Source organism: Rhincodon typus, chromosome 19 (assembly GCF_021869965.1).
Source record: "Rhincodon typus isolate 14 chromosome 19, sRhiTyp1.1, whole genome shotgun sequence".
NCBI classification, from domain to species: Eukaryota; Metazoa; Chordata; class Chondrichthyes; order Orectolobiformes; family Rhincodontidae; genus Rhincodon; species Rhincodon typus.
The window spans coordinates 53,329,727-53,344,507 of record NC_063350.1 but is presented as its reverse complement, the minus strand read 5'-3'; the positions used below and the strand labels follow the sequence as shown (position 1 = coordinate 53,344,507).

The following is a 14,781-nucleotide window of genomic DNA, read 5'->3' as shown; positions in this document are numbered from 1 at the left end:
CAAGGAGAGTGCCTGACTGTGAAAGATATTTCTGGGATTAAGGATCCAGGCTGAAAAAGAAAATGATCAGAAATAAACCTTCAGGAGCTAAGAATTACCTTAGACTGGTTCCAGGATAATTGAATGTCCAATATTATGAGAGACTAAAGGAATATGCTAATAATAAAGCCCCCTACTGTGACATCATTTGCACCGTTAATATGATTCAGTTACCAAAACGGCCATTCACTTCTCTTTTGTATCCAAAATATATGTCCACCAGGCTACTTCAATTAACTCAAAATAATCTGTTTATTGTAAACAAAACTTATTCTTAAAGCAGATGACAACTATTGACTAACATCTAAACTATGATCCAGAATTAAAACTATAGCCCCTTAATCCTCCATACAGATACGTTCTCATAACACTGCAAGAGATGGTGGTTTTCTTTTTTAAAAAGACAGATTGGGAAAAACAACCTATGTGTGACAAGAGTCTGGTAACAAAGAATAGTATGTGATACCTCCCACATCCACTTTTTCCGGTTGATGAAGCTGAATTGTTCACAGACTGATGATAGATATCCACTTCTGATTCTTTCCAACTTGGATTTGAGACCCTGAGAATTAGTCACAATCTAACTTTTCAGGTTTTACCAGCTGATAGGAATACTATTATTTGGTAATTTATCGGATCCCAGAAAGTACGACTGAGAACAGGATTTCAGGAGACAGGCATTTAGCTTCTTGAGTGTCTTCTTTACTCTGACTTCTGGGTCTGTAGAACAGATAAATCCAGAGAGGGTGATGAAGCAACCATTAACATAGGCTTGTAGTCCTCTTGAAAACTAGGTTTTCTCAGTAAGTAAGGCAATAAACCCTACTTCTTATCTCCTTGAAAGTTTGACTTGGCAATTTCTCCAATGTCACTTGATTTCCAGTAAAACAGAAGGTGCATCTAACCTTCATTAAACTGTTGGCTTCATTTCCAACAAATCACATGATGAAATAGATTTAAATCCAAGAATGTCTAAAATCTTCCTGTTCTTTTTCTAAAAAAAGTAAGATAAATAAAGACCCGTATTCTCAATACTACTTAAAGGATAACGTAAAATATTACTGCAAAATGTATTTTTGCTTGTGCAAAAAGAAAAGGGAATGTTTTATGGTTTGAAATTTGTCATTCTTTCATTTGTCATGATGAGTGTAAGACAAGTAGCTTTGGCAATATGTCTCTCTTTTCAGTAATATTCAAGTTCTGTATTATCAAGCAGATATCTGTCAGTATCCCTTTGTAGACTTTGTCTCCCCCTTATGACTTTGCTTTTCTATTCATCCTTATATTGTCAATAAATTGGCTACAATATGTTAGTCTTATTGACATACAATATAAGTAGTGAAGTCCCAGTGCTGATCCCTGTGACAGTCTCACTTAGTTACAGTACTCTGACCTGAAAATGACCCATTTATTCTGACTCTGTTTCCTGTTAGTTACAGTCTTCTATCCAATAAAATATATCACTTCCAATAGTGTGATCTCTTATCTTTTGCAGTTACATTTATGAGGCATTTTATTGAATGCATTTTGGAAATCCAAATATTTCAAGTATCTGCTGGTTTCATTCATCCATACTGCCTGTTACATCCTCAAAGAACTCTAATATATTTGTTAGACACAACTTCCCTTTCACAAAACCATGTTGAACCTACCTAATTATATTATGCTTTGCTAAGTGATCTTCTCCTACCTCTTTCATTTTAGATTCCAATACTTTTCTCAATGATAGATGCTAGTCTTACAGGCCCATATTTTTCTGCTTTAAAGGTATTAAGGGATGTGAGCCAAAGACAGGTATATGGCCACAGATCAGCCATGATCTCATTGAATGTTGGAACAGGCTTGAGGGGCTGAATGGCCTAATCCTGTTCCTATGCGTTCTTCCTCCTTTCTTGAAAAGAGTTGCTACATTTGCAATCTTTTAGATTCACTCGGACTTTTCCACAACCTGGAACATTTTAGAAGACTGCAACCAATGCATCCACTATTTTTACGATCGTAGAACGCAAACCGTTAGCCCTTGAGGACTTGTCAGCCTTTAGTCCTATTAGTTTTAAGACAGTGGGCTGCCATTTACCTCACAAAAGTTTGCTGATTTATGTAAGTCACAGGATTCGCTATCACAGCTAAAATGGCCACCAGCCCTTTCTTTTGTACTTTCATGGGATGTAGGTCTGTCTTATGAATGCACCTTCTTTGCCCGTCAAGTCCTGGAGTGGGACCTAATCCTGCTATGCCAGAAGATCTTCTGCTGCAATGGGATAATATCTTACAATGCAACAGTCCTTACAGGTCAATAGTTCCTGGTCATGCAGTGGATATTTGCTATGGAGTTTTAAAAATTTATTTAGGAAATGCAAATCCCCAGAGCCAAGAACTAGCCTTCTCATTTGTTGATTTCAAAGTGATTAGTTCACCACTTAGACAAGAGGAGACACTCCTCAATGATGTATAGCATTGCTCATGTCTATCCACAAGTTTATAAGGGATTTGCACTGAGGCTGCACAGGGGCCTGGCCTGGCCTGAACCTGTTTAACAAGGACCATTCCCACTGTGCTATTTCAAAGCTTACCATTTGACAGATGGGATTTTGCACGAGGAACTTGTTAGTGACTTCCCGTCTTCTCAGTCCTTGCTCCAAAGGATGTTGGCTCAGGAAGGTTACTCCATCAGGGGAATTGAGTTGGAATGCAAGCAGCAGGTGGGTTGAACAGGTTAACATCGACTGGGTAAGTCAGGTGCAGCATTGATGGTTTCAGCCAGCTTTTGGGTTTTCATCAGTCGGGGTCTGAGTGGAGAGAATGACATCTGTGAGGACCAGAAGCCAGAGGAGGAGTGGTCAGCATTGATGCTTGTTGTTGCATTCAATTGAGTGTCAACAAAATGTCAAGCAGTAGTCCAGTAAAATGCTATGATATATTGCAATACAATAGAGCTGCTTAATACAGTAGCCCTTTACAGTACAATTGCAGGGCACTGCATGGTGCAGTTACCAGTTGCAGTGCAGTAGCCCCCGGCAATGCAGTGGCCTTTACATTGTAATAGCCCCTTGCAATGAACATGGTGCTGATTGTAATTGGAAACTGCATTAGTTCTGTTCAGTTTCAGCTGATGTGAAGAATCTGAGTCTGTGTATTGTGAACAAAAATACCAGTAAAGTAATGAAATTATGAGAAATGGGTGCCACTTTAGCAATCACCCTGTTTTGTAATGCTGATATTTACAGACTGTTGTCTTGCAACCTTGCAGGAGTACCTGTGCTATTCTGAGAAAGTTAGTAATTTGCCTTGGTTTTCAACAGCAATAAATTACCAAGCTGTGAACGGCTGCAGCTTATTGTCAGAAAATAATGTAGGGCTATGCTAACAGTTGATAGTGTAAGAATTTTACAGTGCCACATTTGTTTTGTTTCAGTCCATGTTTGGTGTTGGGACACACGAAGGCACTGGCTTTCAGGGGGCTCTACCAGTACCTGTGTTTGAAGCTCTGAACAAACAATTTGGCGTAACGTTTGAGTGTTTTGCCTCACCACTGAACTGTTATTTCAGACAGTATTGCTCTGCGTTTCCTGACACTGATGGTTACTTTGGATCCAGGGGGTGAGTCCAACTTAATCACTAACTTGTAATGAATATATTGTCAATGTCTCATAGTGTTGTGTGGTCAATCTGTTAGTAAACCTTCCTTCTGAAGCAGGGGAAGTGCCTTGGGTTATTTTCTCTGCCTTTTTCTATAATTGTGTAACTTTCAAAGTTTCCTATTTTCACTGTGATGATTTGTACCATATTCATTATTTCGGGGGAGTTTTTCTTGTAATGCCTTATTTCATGTTGACTCACTTAACATTGTTTCACTTTAACATGGTAATAATGTAGTGATAATACCATATAGTATTGCCAGTTTCACTTTAACATTATTTGGCACAGACTTCTGTGCAAGTGACCTCACTTAAGTGCTTCTGTCCTTGTCCTCAGCCCCTCTTACCCCACCTACAGCAGCACTTGCCACCCAGCTTTGCGTACGGCCCCTGTTCTTACCTAAGTCCTTAGGGTCTGTTTTTTAACTACACTTCTCCTGGCCCCCATTCTGAGTTCATTTGGATGTCCTGGACTCCATCTAGTGTTAGAAACTGGTTGGTGCAAGTAGCCCAAGGACATAGCTGCTACCTGCACTGACCAACTTCTTCCAATAGAAGGAGCCCGGTCAAACTAAATCAGTTCAGAGTCACGGACTCATACGTTGCGGAAACAGACCCTTTTGTCCAGCTTGCCCGTGCCGACCAAGTTTCCCAAGCTAAACTTGTCTCGCTTGCCTGCATTTGTCCCATATCCTTTCACTTTAGGCAACTGCTGCACTTTCCCAGTGATCTGGCAAGGCTATTGGAATAAAGGCTACTGTTCTGATGATACAGTGTTATACTTTGCTACCTATGGCCACTACAAAGTGATTCCAGCACCCAGAGACTACGTTAAGATCATCTACTCTCAAGACCAACTCTACCTCAAGCCTCCTTCCCATTCTTTCCCCACAGAATTGCAACATTAGTCCTTTTTTGAAAGTTACTACAAAATGTGCTTCCACTCTTTCAAGCAGTAGATTCCAGTTTGACATAAATCACTGCTTATTTTAAAATATCTTCAGAACATATGATATGTTATGTCGCTTCTGGCTGTTTTGCCAATTACCTTAAACCTGTGTGTCAACAGAAACAGTTTCTCCTTATTTACTTAATCAAAATCCTTCCTAATTTCAAACACCTCTGTCAACCACCACCACTCCAGAACCTACTGTGCTCTGAAAGCCATCTTTTTCAGTCTCTCTACATAGCCAGGCTGGCATTCTCATGACTCTTCTGCATATTATTTCTAAAGCTGTGACATCTGTCCTAAAATGTGATGTACAGAATTAACAGTACTCCTGCTGAAGCCTAAGTATTATTTTATAAAAGACTTAATACTTTCATATGTACAAAACAAGTTATGTTAATGAGGTTGCTGACTTGCTCGCTGAGCTGGCTTGTTCTTGTTCAGACATTTTGTCACCATGCTAGGTGACATCATCAGTGGAGCCTCCAATGAAGCGACGTTATTCTACTCCGCTTGGAATTTATACTGTCCGGTCTGTTATCGTGAGTACTGTCATTTCCGGTTTTGATCTGTGTGGGTTTGTATATGGAGTCCAATTCTACATGTTTGTTGATTGAAGTATGGGTGGAGAACCATGCCTCCAGGAATTCTCGTGCGCGCCTATGTTTGGCTTGGGCTACTATGGTTACCTTATCCCAGTTAAATTGATGGCCTTCATTGTCTAAATGTACCGATATTAAGGAGAGTTCTTTATGCAGTTTTGCTGTTTTGCTGCTAGCTGATGTTCATGTATTTTGCAGCAAAACGGCACGACGAACTCTCCTTAATATCGGTACATTTAGACAATGAAGGCCATCAATTTAACTGGGACAAGGTAACCTTAGTAGCCTAAGCAAAACATAGGCGCGCACGAGAATTCCTGGAGGCATGGTTCTCCACCCATACTTCAATCAACAAACATGTAGAATTGGACCCCATATACAAACCCACACAGATCAAAACCGGAAATGATAGTACTCACCATAACGGACCGGACAGTATAAATTCCAAGCGGAGTAGAATAACGTCGCTTCACTGGAGGCTCCATTGATGATGCCAGTTAGCATGGTGACGAGACGTCTGAACAAAAACAAACCAACTCGGTGAGCAAGTCAACAACCTCACCCACAACCCGAACTACAGATCTTTGCCAAAACTTTAAAGTTATATTAATTGTCATTAAGGAAATTGAGTCATTAGCTAGCGTATTAGAGGTGGGTGCTCTTCTGATTTTTGAAAATTGTTCTACATTGTATTGTTTATTGTGTTTCTTTTATGTTTAGGGTATATTTTATTTTGTAAGTTATTTCAGTTAGAAATGTATAGTGCTGCCCATGTAGGGTACAGTAATACAACTTGAATATTGTTTTTTCCAGTCGAGGTATGACCTAAGGAGCCTAACTCTGACCTAAGCATTGATTCATGTGGGAACCGATGTTTCACTTAAAGTCACAATTTTCATTCATCTAGCCACAACTTTAAGTGAGGATTCTGTACATGTTTTTCTCTCAGGCCTTTTCTCTTTCATATCAGTTTCTGTCTCAAATCTCTCCTGTGCCTCTGTATTCCATATTTATTGTTATCGTGCTTCTTAATCTTGTGCACTTCATTTTTCACTTTTGCCTCTCACTATGGCTGTGATTATAATCTAATCTGTCTGGCAGGAATAGAACACATTTGGGTCAATCTCTTTGATTTACATTTTATTCTTCATTAGCTCCAGTGGAGTGTAAGTAAAATCAGGAAAGTTATAAATGTGAATGTTCTAGTGAACGTGACTCTGTATCCCACATTTCGTCCTCCCTTGTATCTCTTACTTTCTTCTTGTTTACGTATTTCTCACTTTTGTATTTTAAATTTGACTCCTACTCTCATTTCTTTCTCTCACTCTCACAAAACTCTCCCAGGCCCTTCTCTCATTTCTATGTGCCTCTTTCCCTCATTTCCATTTCTGATGGTCTCCCTCTTTCACTTCTATGTTGCACATTCTCTCTCAATCCTGGCTAACTATCTCTCATTTTTCTCTCTCTTTGTTGCTCTCTCTTTCTCGCTCTCAGGCATTCCATGATGTTTTTCATTACCCTGCCTAATTCATACTTTTCATTTTTTATTGCTTCTTAAAAGTTTGTATATTTTGGTCACTTTTTACCAAGATGAAGAACATCAGAGGTGAAGAATCACATACTTTGAGCACTTATTGCTAAAATCAGGTGTCATTGGAAGGTGTAGTGCTGGTTAGGTGGAAAGTAAAGCACTCTGAACCACTTTATCAAGCACTCCTAGTAAAGTCTAGGATTGTTCCCTTACCCCATACCCAGAAAAACTCATTGGAGTCCTGAAAAAGGAAACAAAGGACACACCAGCATCTGTGAAGAATGGAGTGAATTTGTTTTAGATATAACTCCTCATCCCAATGGAAAAATATTTCAGATGGTTGATTCATCTATAATATCTTGTGTTGTACAATAAGTTCACATGTCTTAAAGCTGACCTAATTACAAGCCTGTGGCTTTGTCAGCCAGTTTGATATCTGGTCACTTTCATCTGTGTGGTTACTTTCATCTGCATAAATTCCATGTTGTCTAACTCACTGGGATCCCAGTCTGGTGAATGGAGTGAAGTTTTCAACAAGTTTGAGAATTCTTTACCACAGAAAGAGGTTGAGGCCTCAGTCTCCAGGGAGAGGTGGAAAGAACAGTCAAGGCAGTGAAATTACTGATGCATAAGAATCCAGTCTGTCACTCAGTTACAGAGCAGCACCATTGGATAATGGGTACTGGCCAGCAGAATTATTAATGGAAAGGATGTTAGAAATAGGCTGACACCACTTTTAGAGTGCAACCACTGCTCAACCACAACCTATCAAGACCAGGAGAAGGTAAAACAACTGGAGAAAAGGACAGCAAAAAGCAGAAGAGATGGTACAACTCAAAACACTGAGTGAATGCTCTGTCAACCATAAAGCCAGGGCAGAAAGTCTGGTTAAGGGACAATTGTCATTAGATAGACACAACAACTGAGATGTTATACTGTCTGAACTCCTGAGGGACATCTAGAAGGAGCAGCAAAACATTGATCTTACTTGAGCAATGAGGTGAGACCAAGTATGATTATCAAATTATGCAGAACCATACCTATACTACGACAGTGTAGAGAGTGGTGCAACAGCACACTGGTGTTGAACTTGAGCAGACTAGATCGGGATGTTCAGCCCAAGTTCCAGATCATCTCGATGTTTGGGCTTTGCGAGTTGGCAGGGAGTTGATGATAATGGTGATTAAGATAATAATGACATTAATGATGACAAAGATCATTAAGATACGTAAAACAACTAGAATAATGTTAGTCAGGTAGAGTGAAACTTGGGGGGAGATGTGGTATAATGAAATTCAAATAAACCAGGATGATGCAATTTGATCACATGAATCTGACGTTAGTCAGAAAGTGACAAGTCTGGAATGTGCATGTGAAGAGGGAGGTCTTAGACACTACACTACAGAGTTATATTTGATAATCTACTTTATACAGATGTAAATAAAGGAGTGTTTTGGTACATCAGGAGCTGAAGAGCCTTACTTAGAGATAAGAAAAGCCTTACTTAGAGATAAAGAGTAAACAGAGATAAAGAATTTTACTTAAAGACAATGAGTAAATAGTCTCAGGGATGGCGCACGTGCAGCCACCCACAGCCATTACATTCTCCAGACCTTTGTCTCAATGGACGGATAGCAACATTGACTTAAAACACAGGATAAAGCAGATATCCTCTTAATTGTTAAGCAGTCTGGATCAGTTTTGCCTTCATCAACTATAAACTGACTCAGAACCCTGCATTGAACATTTTTTGAGTGAATTCCACCCCTCCTCTATAACCACTCAGTTTTGTTGTTATTTTATGTGAAGCTCAGCAAACCAGGTGGAATGATGGATATGGATAGAGTAGATTTTCCACCTAGAGTATGCTGATCCTAATGATTTGATGAAAGTTATCCTCCTCTTACAGAGTTTGTTTGCAGCTTACTCTTTTCCTTTGTAACCTACCAAAGTTAGGATTCTAGTGCATTTTAGGTTGAAAGCTGCATTGGTCAGGACAAGAAATCTAGACAGATTGTATTTTTGAGTTTTTTTTAACAGTGAGAGTGAGAGGGTTTATACACTGAGCAGGTTTGATTAGTGAATGAATTTACAAAAACAGCTTGCATTTATGTGGCGCCTTCAAGGTGTGTGGTGGATGCATAATTAGAAAAATAAAGACAGCGAGTTAAGATAAGGTAATTTTGGGGCAGGTGACTAATTGCTTGGTCAAAGTGGTACATAATGTGTTCTGCATTTCAATGATTTCATGGCTGATTTATGGCCTAGTTCCATGCCTTTATCTATGTCTTCTAATACCTTTAGGTAACAAGATTTTTCAATCTCAAATGTAAAATTTGCATTTGATTGAACTTCATCACTATTTGCTGGGGATAATTCCAAACATTTACCATGGGTTGTGTGTACAAGTGTTTTCTAATTTCACTCCTGAAATATTTGGCTCTAACCTTTAAACAGTTCCCTCCCCACTTGTCCTAGCTTCTCTAATTAGCAAAAGTAGAAACTTTATTTACCCTATCTGTTCCACTTAACATCATGAAAAGTTCAATTAAATCACCTCTAAATTTCAGGGATTACAACGCCAGTTTGTGTAATCTCTCCTTGTAATTTAACTCTTTGAGTTCGGTCATCAATCAGTATTCCCTCCTTGATATGTGGTATTCTGAACTGCTCACAGTATTCCATGTCATCTAACTAGGGATTTGTATATCTGAAGCTTACCTTTTACCCCTTTGTATACTAGTTTGACGTGCAAGCTTCCTTTGTTACACTTCTAGCTGCACTGAACTCTCGGTTAGCCATGACTGTTTGGCATTCAGTGAGCCTTTTTAATTACTTTCTGTATCTGTTCTTGATATTTTAATGGTTGATGTTGTTACAATCACAGACTGGACTGCCAAGTTTATGTTACAATCTGGTTAGGGACCAGTGACATTTTTGTTTAAAATAGACAAAGTTTGAAATACTATTTTACTAAGAGATTCATTGCCCAGATTCCACAGTTTCGAACAAACAAAATATACTTTACCAGCAAATTTGGAATAGTGGAGTAATCTGTAGTACATGTACAACTTATACTCTAATATCTAGAATTGACAAAACATAAATATGTCTTAACAAACAAACTGTGGCAAACTTTCAGATCAAACATCAAATAGCAGATGCAGTCAAGAAAGGTCCTATGAATTTCACAGCAATCCAACCAGATGTAAGTGGCATTGTGAGTCACCAAATCTCGTTAAGACTTTGCTACCTTCACGAGTTTTTCCAGTTCTTCACTTTTGAAGACATAGACTCGGAAATGATTCAATGCTGTTCCAACCTGGACTGACTTAATGACTGTTCATCTTCCAAAGGTTCAATCTCTCTTCCCTAGACCAAGTCCCTCAAGATTACTGAGACAGTGCGCACACATCTACCACTACTAACACAATTTCAGCTTTTACCAAACAGCTCCTAATTTTTTGAGTTCCAATTATCGTCAGCACAAATATGACTTGTGGCCATTCTTCATTCCACTTTTAGCTGTATTAACTACCAGTGGGTCCCAGGGCTTTTGTATGCCCTAACTCTGCAGAACTAACAGCAGCGCTTTAACTGTTTGGGGCCAACTTTTTTTGATGCTGTCTGAACTGATATTAAGTAACCCTTGAACTGATCTAGGTAACTGTATAAAATCACTTCAAGAGATGCCTTCCCTTATTACTGGGCAAGATCAAATGTAACAAGTATTGGATTGTCTTATGCCCTGAATGTTAGAATCTTCGGCTAACAACCTCGCCACAGCTGCCAGCTTCAGTCATCACAATGGACCCAGATCCCCAATATTCCATGGATTTTCAGTGTATGTAGCTTTTTATATGAGAAAATACCCAGCTCCAAAATACCTAGCTCCAAAGAGGATGACCTCATATTTGTGTACATTGAAATCATTTTGCTACGGTTTTATTCGGACATTTAATCTAGCAACATCTTGCTGTAACCTTTCAATTCAGTTTACACTACTTACAGAGCACATGTTCTTTCTGTCATCACAATATATTCTATTCCATCATTTAATTTGTTAATGAATGTAGTTAAGGCCTCAACACAGATCTGACTAATCATATTCTGCCAATTATCCTACTCTGTTCCCTGGCAATTAGCCAATTTTCCTAACCAGGTCAATAATTTGTCTTTGGTTACTTTAGCTGACTGTGTCTTGTGAAGGACTTTATCAAATGTCTTCTGGAGTGCATGTATCTAACATTCGTGGACACTCAAAAGCAGAAGTTGATGGAGAAACTCAACAGCATCTGTGGAGAGAAAACAGAGTTAATGTTTTGACTCAAAACATTAACAGTGTTTTCTTTCCACAGATGCTGCCAGACCTGCTGAATTTCTCCAGCATTTTGTGTGTTTCAGATCTCCAGCATCCATAGTTCTTTGTTTTATTTAACTGTAGACAACCTCTTCAAAAAAATTCAGTCACATTCATCATGACCAGCCTTTACAATTCCATGTTAGGTCTCTCAGATCGGCAGAAAATTTTCAAGGGGTTCAGCCAGTTTATCCTTAATTATTTCATTATTGAGTGCTCTGCCTATTGACTTTGGCTCATTGTTCACTGCTGCTTCATCCTGTGCTTCTTAGAAGTTTCTTATCGGTCATGGTTTATTATTGCTTTTTGCTGTCAGGTTCAGGGTAAGCAGGTAGTTTCTAAGCCTACCTCATTTGCAGTGGGTATCAAACCCAACTGTTAGCTGATTTGATTGGCATACTTGCTGTCTAGCCAACTGAGTTAACCAGCCCCCATCCTTAACTATGGTCTCTAGTAATTTTCCAACAGACTTTCCAATAACCTTCCTCTCTTGGCCTTCTTAAGTTGCACAGTGACATGTGCAGATTTTGCAATCTAAAGAAATGGTAAGGCACCTGCACTGTTTTCCCCTCCCTCCCTTAAACCTCTGTGATGGAAATGAACCATTTGATCCTGGGTATTTGTTTCTCTTTGGTGTAAGCTATTCTGCCAGGTCCTAACTTGTTTGAAAGCCAGAATTCCCTCTTAAAATCACTGTCTTTGCCACGTGCTTGCCTGTTACTTCACAGCTGCTATCTGGAGGCTGGACTTGAAATTTCATTCCAATCCTAAATACTTTTCTTAATTTTAATTAACTACATTGGGGTGGCACAGTTGCTCAGTGGTTAGCGCTGCTGCCTCAAATCGCCAGGGACCCAGGTTCAGTTTCACCCTCAGGTGACTGTCTGTGTGGAGTTTGCACATTCTCCGTGTGTCTGTGTGGGTTTCCTCTGGGTGCTCCGGTTTCCTTCCATAGTCCAAAGATGTGCAGGTTAGATTAATTGGCCGTGCTAAATTACCCATGGTATTCAGAGATGTGCAGGCTAGGTGGCTGAGCCATGGGAAATACAGGGTTACAGAGATGGAGTGGGTCTTCAGAGGCTTGATGGGCCGAATGGCCTGCTTCCATATTCTAAGGATTCTATAATACATCAAATTCTTTTTGAACACCATTCCAATTTTGCCTGCTCCTTGTTGATTTTAGAAAAATAACTGGACACTCAAAAACTCAGTATATTTCTGCCATTAGATAGTCTGTTTGTTCCTAACTTGTTTGAAAGCTAGAATTCCCTGTTAAAATCACTCTGTCTTTGCCACATGCTTGCCTCCTACTTCACAGCTGCTACCAGGAGGCCTGTACTGAAGTTTCACTGCAATTCTAAATACTTTTCTGTTTTGTAATTTTAATCAAAGTCTTCACAGCCTGTTTACCTTTTGTTAGCTCCTCTTATTGAAGTGATTCCATCCTTAACCATTAAGGCTACTCCTCCCCCTTACCATTTTTCCTTATGATCCTATATATATCTTATGACTTCGTAGATTTAGTTCCCAGTCCTAACTGTCTTGGAGCCATGGGTTGGTAATGGGTGCCATGTCATACCCTTCAGTTTGGACTTGCCCCATTGTTCACTCATTCATTTAGTTTCTTAATACTCCCTACTTTTGATTAAGGAAGGCTTAAGAAGCTCTTCTTTAGCTGTCATTTTTATTCACATGTTTCTTACCTCTCATGGTATCATTTTACATCTTTCAATTTTCACTTGTACTGCTTTAAACACAATTTCTGACTGTTACCTCCTCTCTTTTAGTTACTTTTGAATTGTTGTTGTTCATTTATTACTAGTCTTCCAAATGATCTCTCACCCACTACCCACATGGATTTTAGTAAGGCTTTTGACAAAGTCCTGCAGATCCAGAGGAATGTAGCAAACTGGACACAGAATTATCTTGGTGGAAGCAGACAAAGCGTAATGATTGACAGGTTTTTTTTGGCGATTGGAAAGCTGTTTCCAGTGAGGACTGTAGGGATCAGTACTAGATTCCCTGCTTTTTGTGGTACAGTATGTATTAATAGTTTCAGTTTAAATGTAAAGGGTCATGGTGAAGAGGTTTTCAGGCAACACAAAAATTGGCTATGAATTTGACTGTGGGAACAGGAAGCTGTAGACTGCAGGAAGAAATCAGTGGAGTGGTCAGCTGGAAAAAAAAGCTATGAATGGAATTCAATCCAGAGAAATGTGACCTGCATTTGGGGAGGTCAAGGAAAACAAAGGAATACACAATTAATGGGAGATCACTGGGAGGTATGGAGGTGAGGGACCTTGGAGTGAATGTTCACCAATCCTTTAGCAGGACAGCTGATTAAGAGGCATTTGGATTTCTATCCTTTATTAGCTAATGTAGAGAGTATAAGAGCAGGGAGCTTCTGCTGAATCTGTATGAAACACTAGTTAGGCCGCGACTTAAGTATGTGTGCTATTCTTCTCCCCTCATTATAGAGAGGTACGGCACAGTAACAGGCCCTTCGGCCCTGCAAAAGAAAGGAGGTAACTGCACTACAGAGGGTACAGAGAAGACATACTGTTGACAGGACTGGAAAAATGCAGCAATTAGGAAAGGTTGGATAGGTTGGAGTCATACTTATTGGAATTTAGAAAGCTGAGGAGAGATTTGATTGAAATTCACAAGGTTAGGAGGGGCTTGGATAGGTTAAATTTTCTTTTTCTTAGCAGAGGAATCGGTGTCTGGGAAGCATAGATTTAAAGTGAACAGTGGAGGGATTAGAGGGGAGCTGAGCAAAAGATTTTCATCCAGTGCATGAGGGAGTCTGGAGTTCACTGGCTAAAAGGGTACTAGAGGCAGAAACCCACACTCTTTTAAAAGTTGTATGAAGATGCATCTCAGGTGCCTTAACCACCAGAACAGATCAAGTGCTAGAAATGGGATTGGTTGTGTGGCTTCTTGGCTTGTGTAAGCATGATGGTCCAAGTGGCCTGCATTGTGCCATAGGTTTTATTACATTTTCAAAATATTCGACAAAGCTGAAGAGAAGGAGGAATGTGAGAGGACCTCATGGGAAAACGGAGGAGTGACAATATGTGACTTGTCCCTTAAGAGGCCCAGCAAAGATACAATGGTTCAAATGATCTTTTTATGACCATTGAAAAGTGCCAAGCAGGGATGCTAAATAACTAACAAAACGTTTTCTTTTGCTTCTTCACTTAAGAATCAAAGCCAGAGAGAGAGGTGGCCTAGGCCCAAAGTCTTGATCACCAGTGAAGGGGAGGGGGACAGGGACTGAGCTGAACAAATTCCAACTTTACGTTCACCACTGGTGACATGAACTCGGACCTGACCTCGGCAGAATTTATAGGAAAGTGGGGGCAGCTGTGGGTTGCCTTTCATCTTGGGATTTTCTGTTATCCCAGCCTGTCATAGAATCATAGAATCCCTGCAGTGTGGAAACAGGCCCTTTGGCCCAACAAGTCCACACCGACCCTCAGAGCATCCCACCCAGACCCATCCCCCTTTCACCCACCGAATCTTGTGCCTGCAGGGGTGGGGATTTTGCCTCTGTCTCACTCACTCAGTCATGCCAGTCCCTCACTCACCCACCCAGTCTGCCAGTCCCTCACTCACCCAACCAGCCTATTAGCCCCTCACCCACCCAGCCTGCCAGTCCC

The 14,781-nt window shown here is 40.0% G+C and overlaps 1 protein-coding gene across 7 annotated transcripts in view; it reads left to right on the top strand.

The window, feature by feature from the left end:
* The window catches only part of pcif1 (phosphorylated CTD interacting factor 1), a 150,421-nt gene that overhangs the window by 109,764 nt on the left and 25,876 nt on the right, over nt 1–14,781 (top strand). For 6 of the 7 annotated variants that reach the window (XR_007264154.1, XR_007264153.1, XM_048608098.1 and 3 more), the window contains one exon: nt 3,455–3,639. The exons of the other annotated variant lie outside the window; for it this stretch is intronic. Coding sequence is in view for 4 of the 6 variants with exons in the window: in XM_048608098.1 (XP_048464055.1) it covers nt 3,455–3,639 (185 nt within the window). In the remaining 2 variants the exon portion in view is untranslated. The remainder of the gene's footprint in view (nt 1–3,454; nt 3,640–14,781) is intronic. 7 annotated transcript variants of the gene reach the window in all.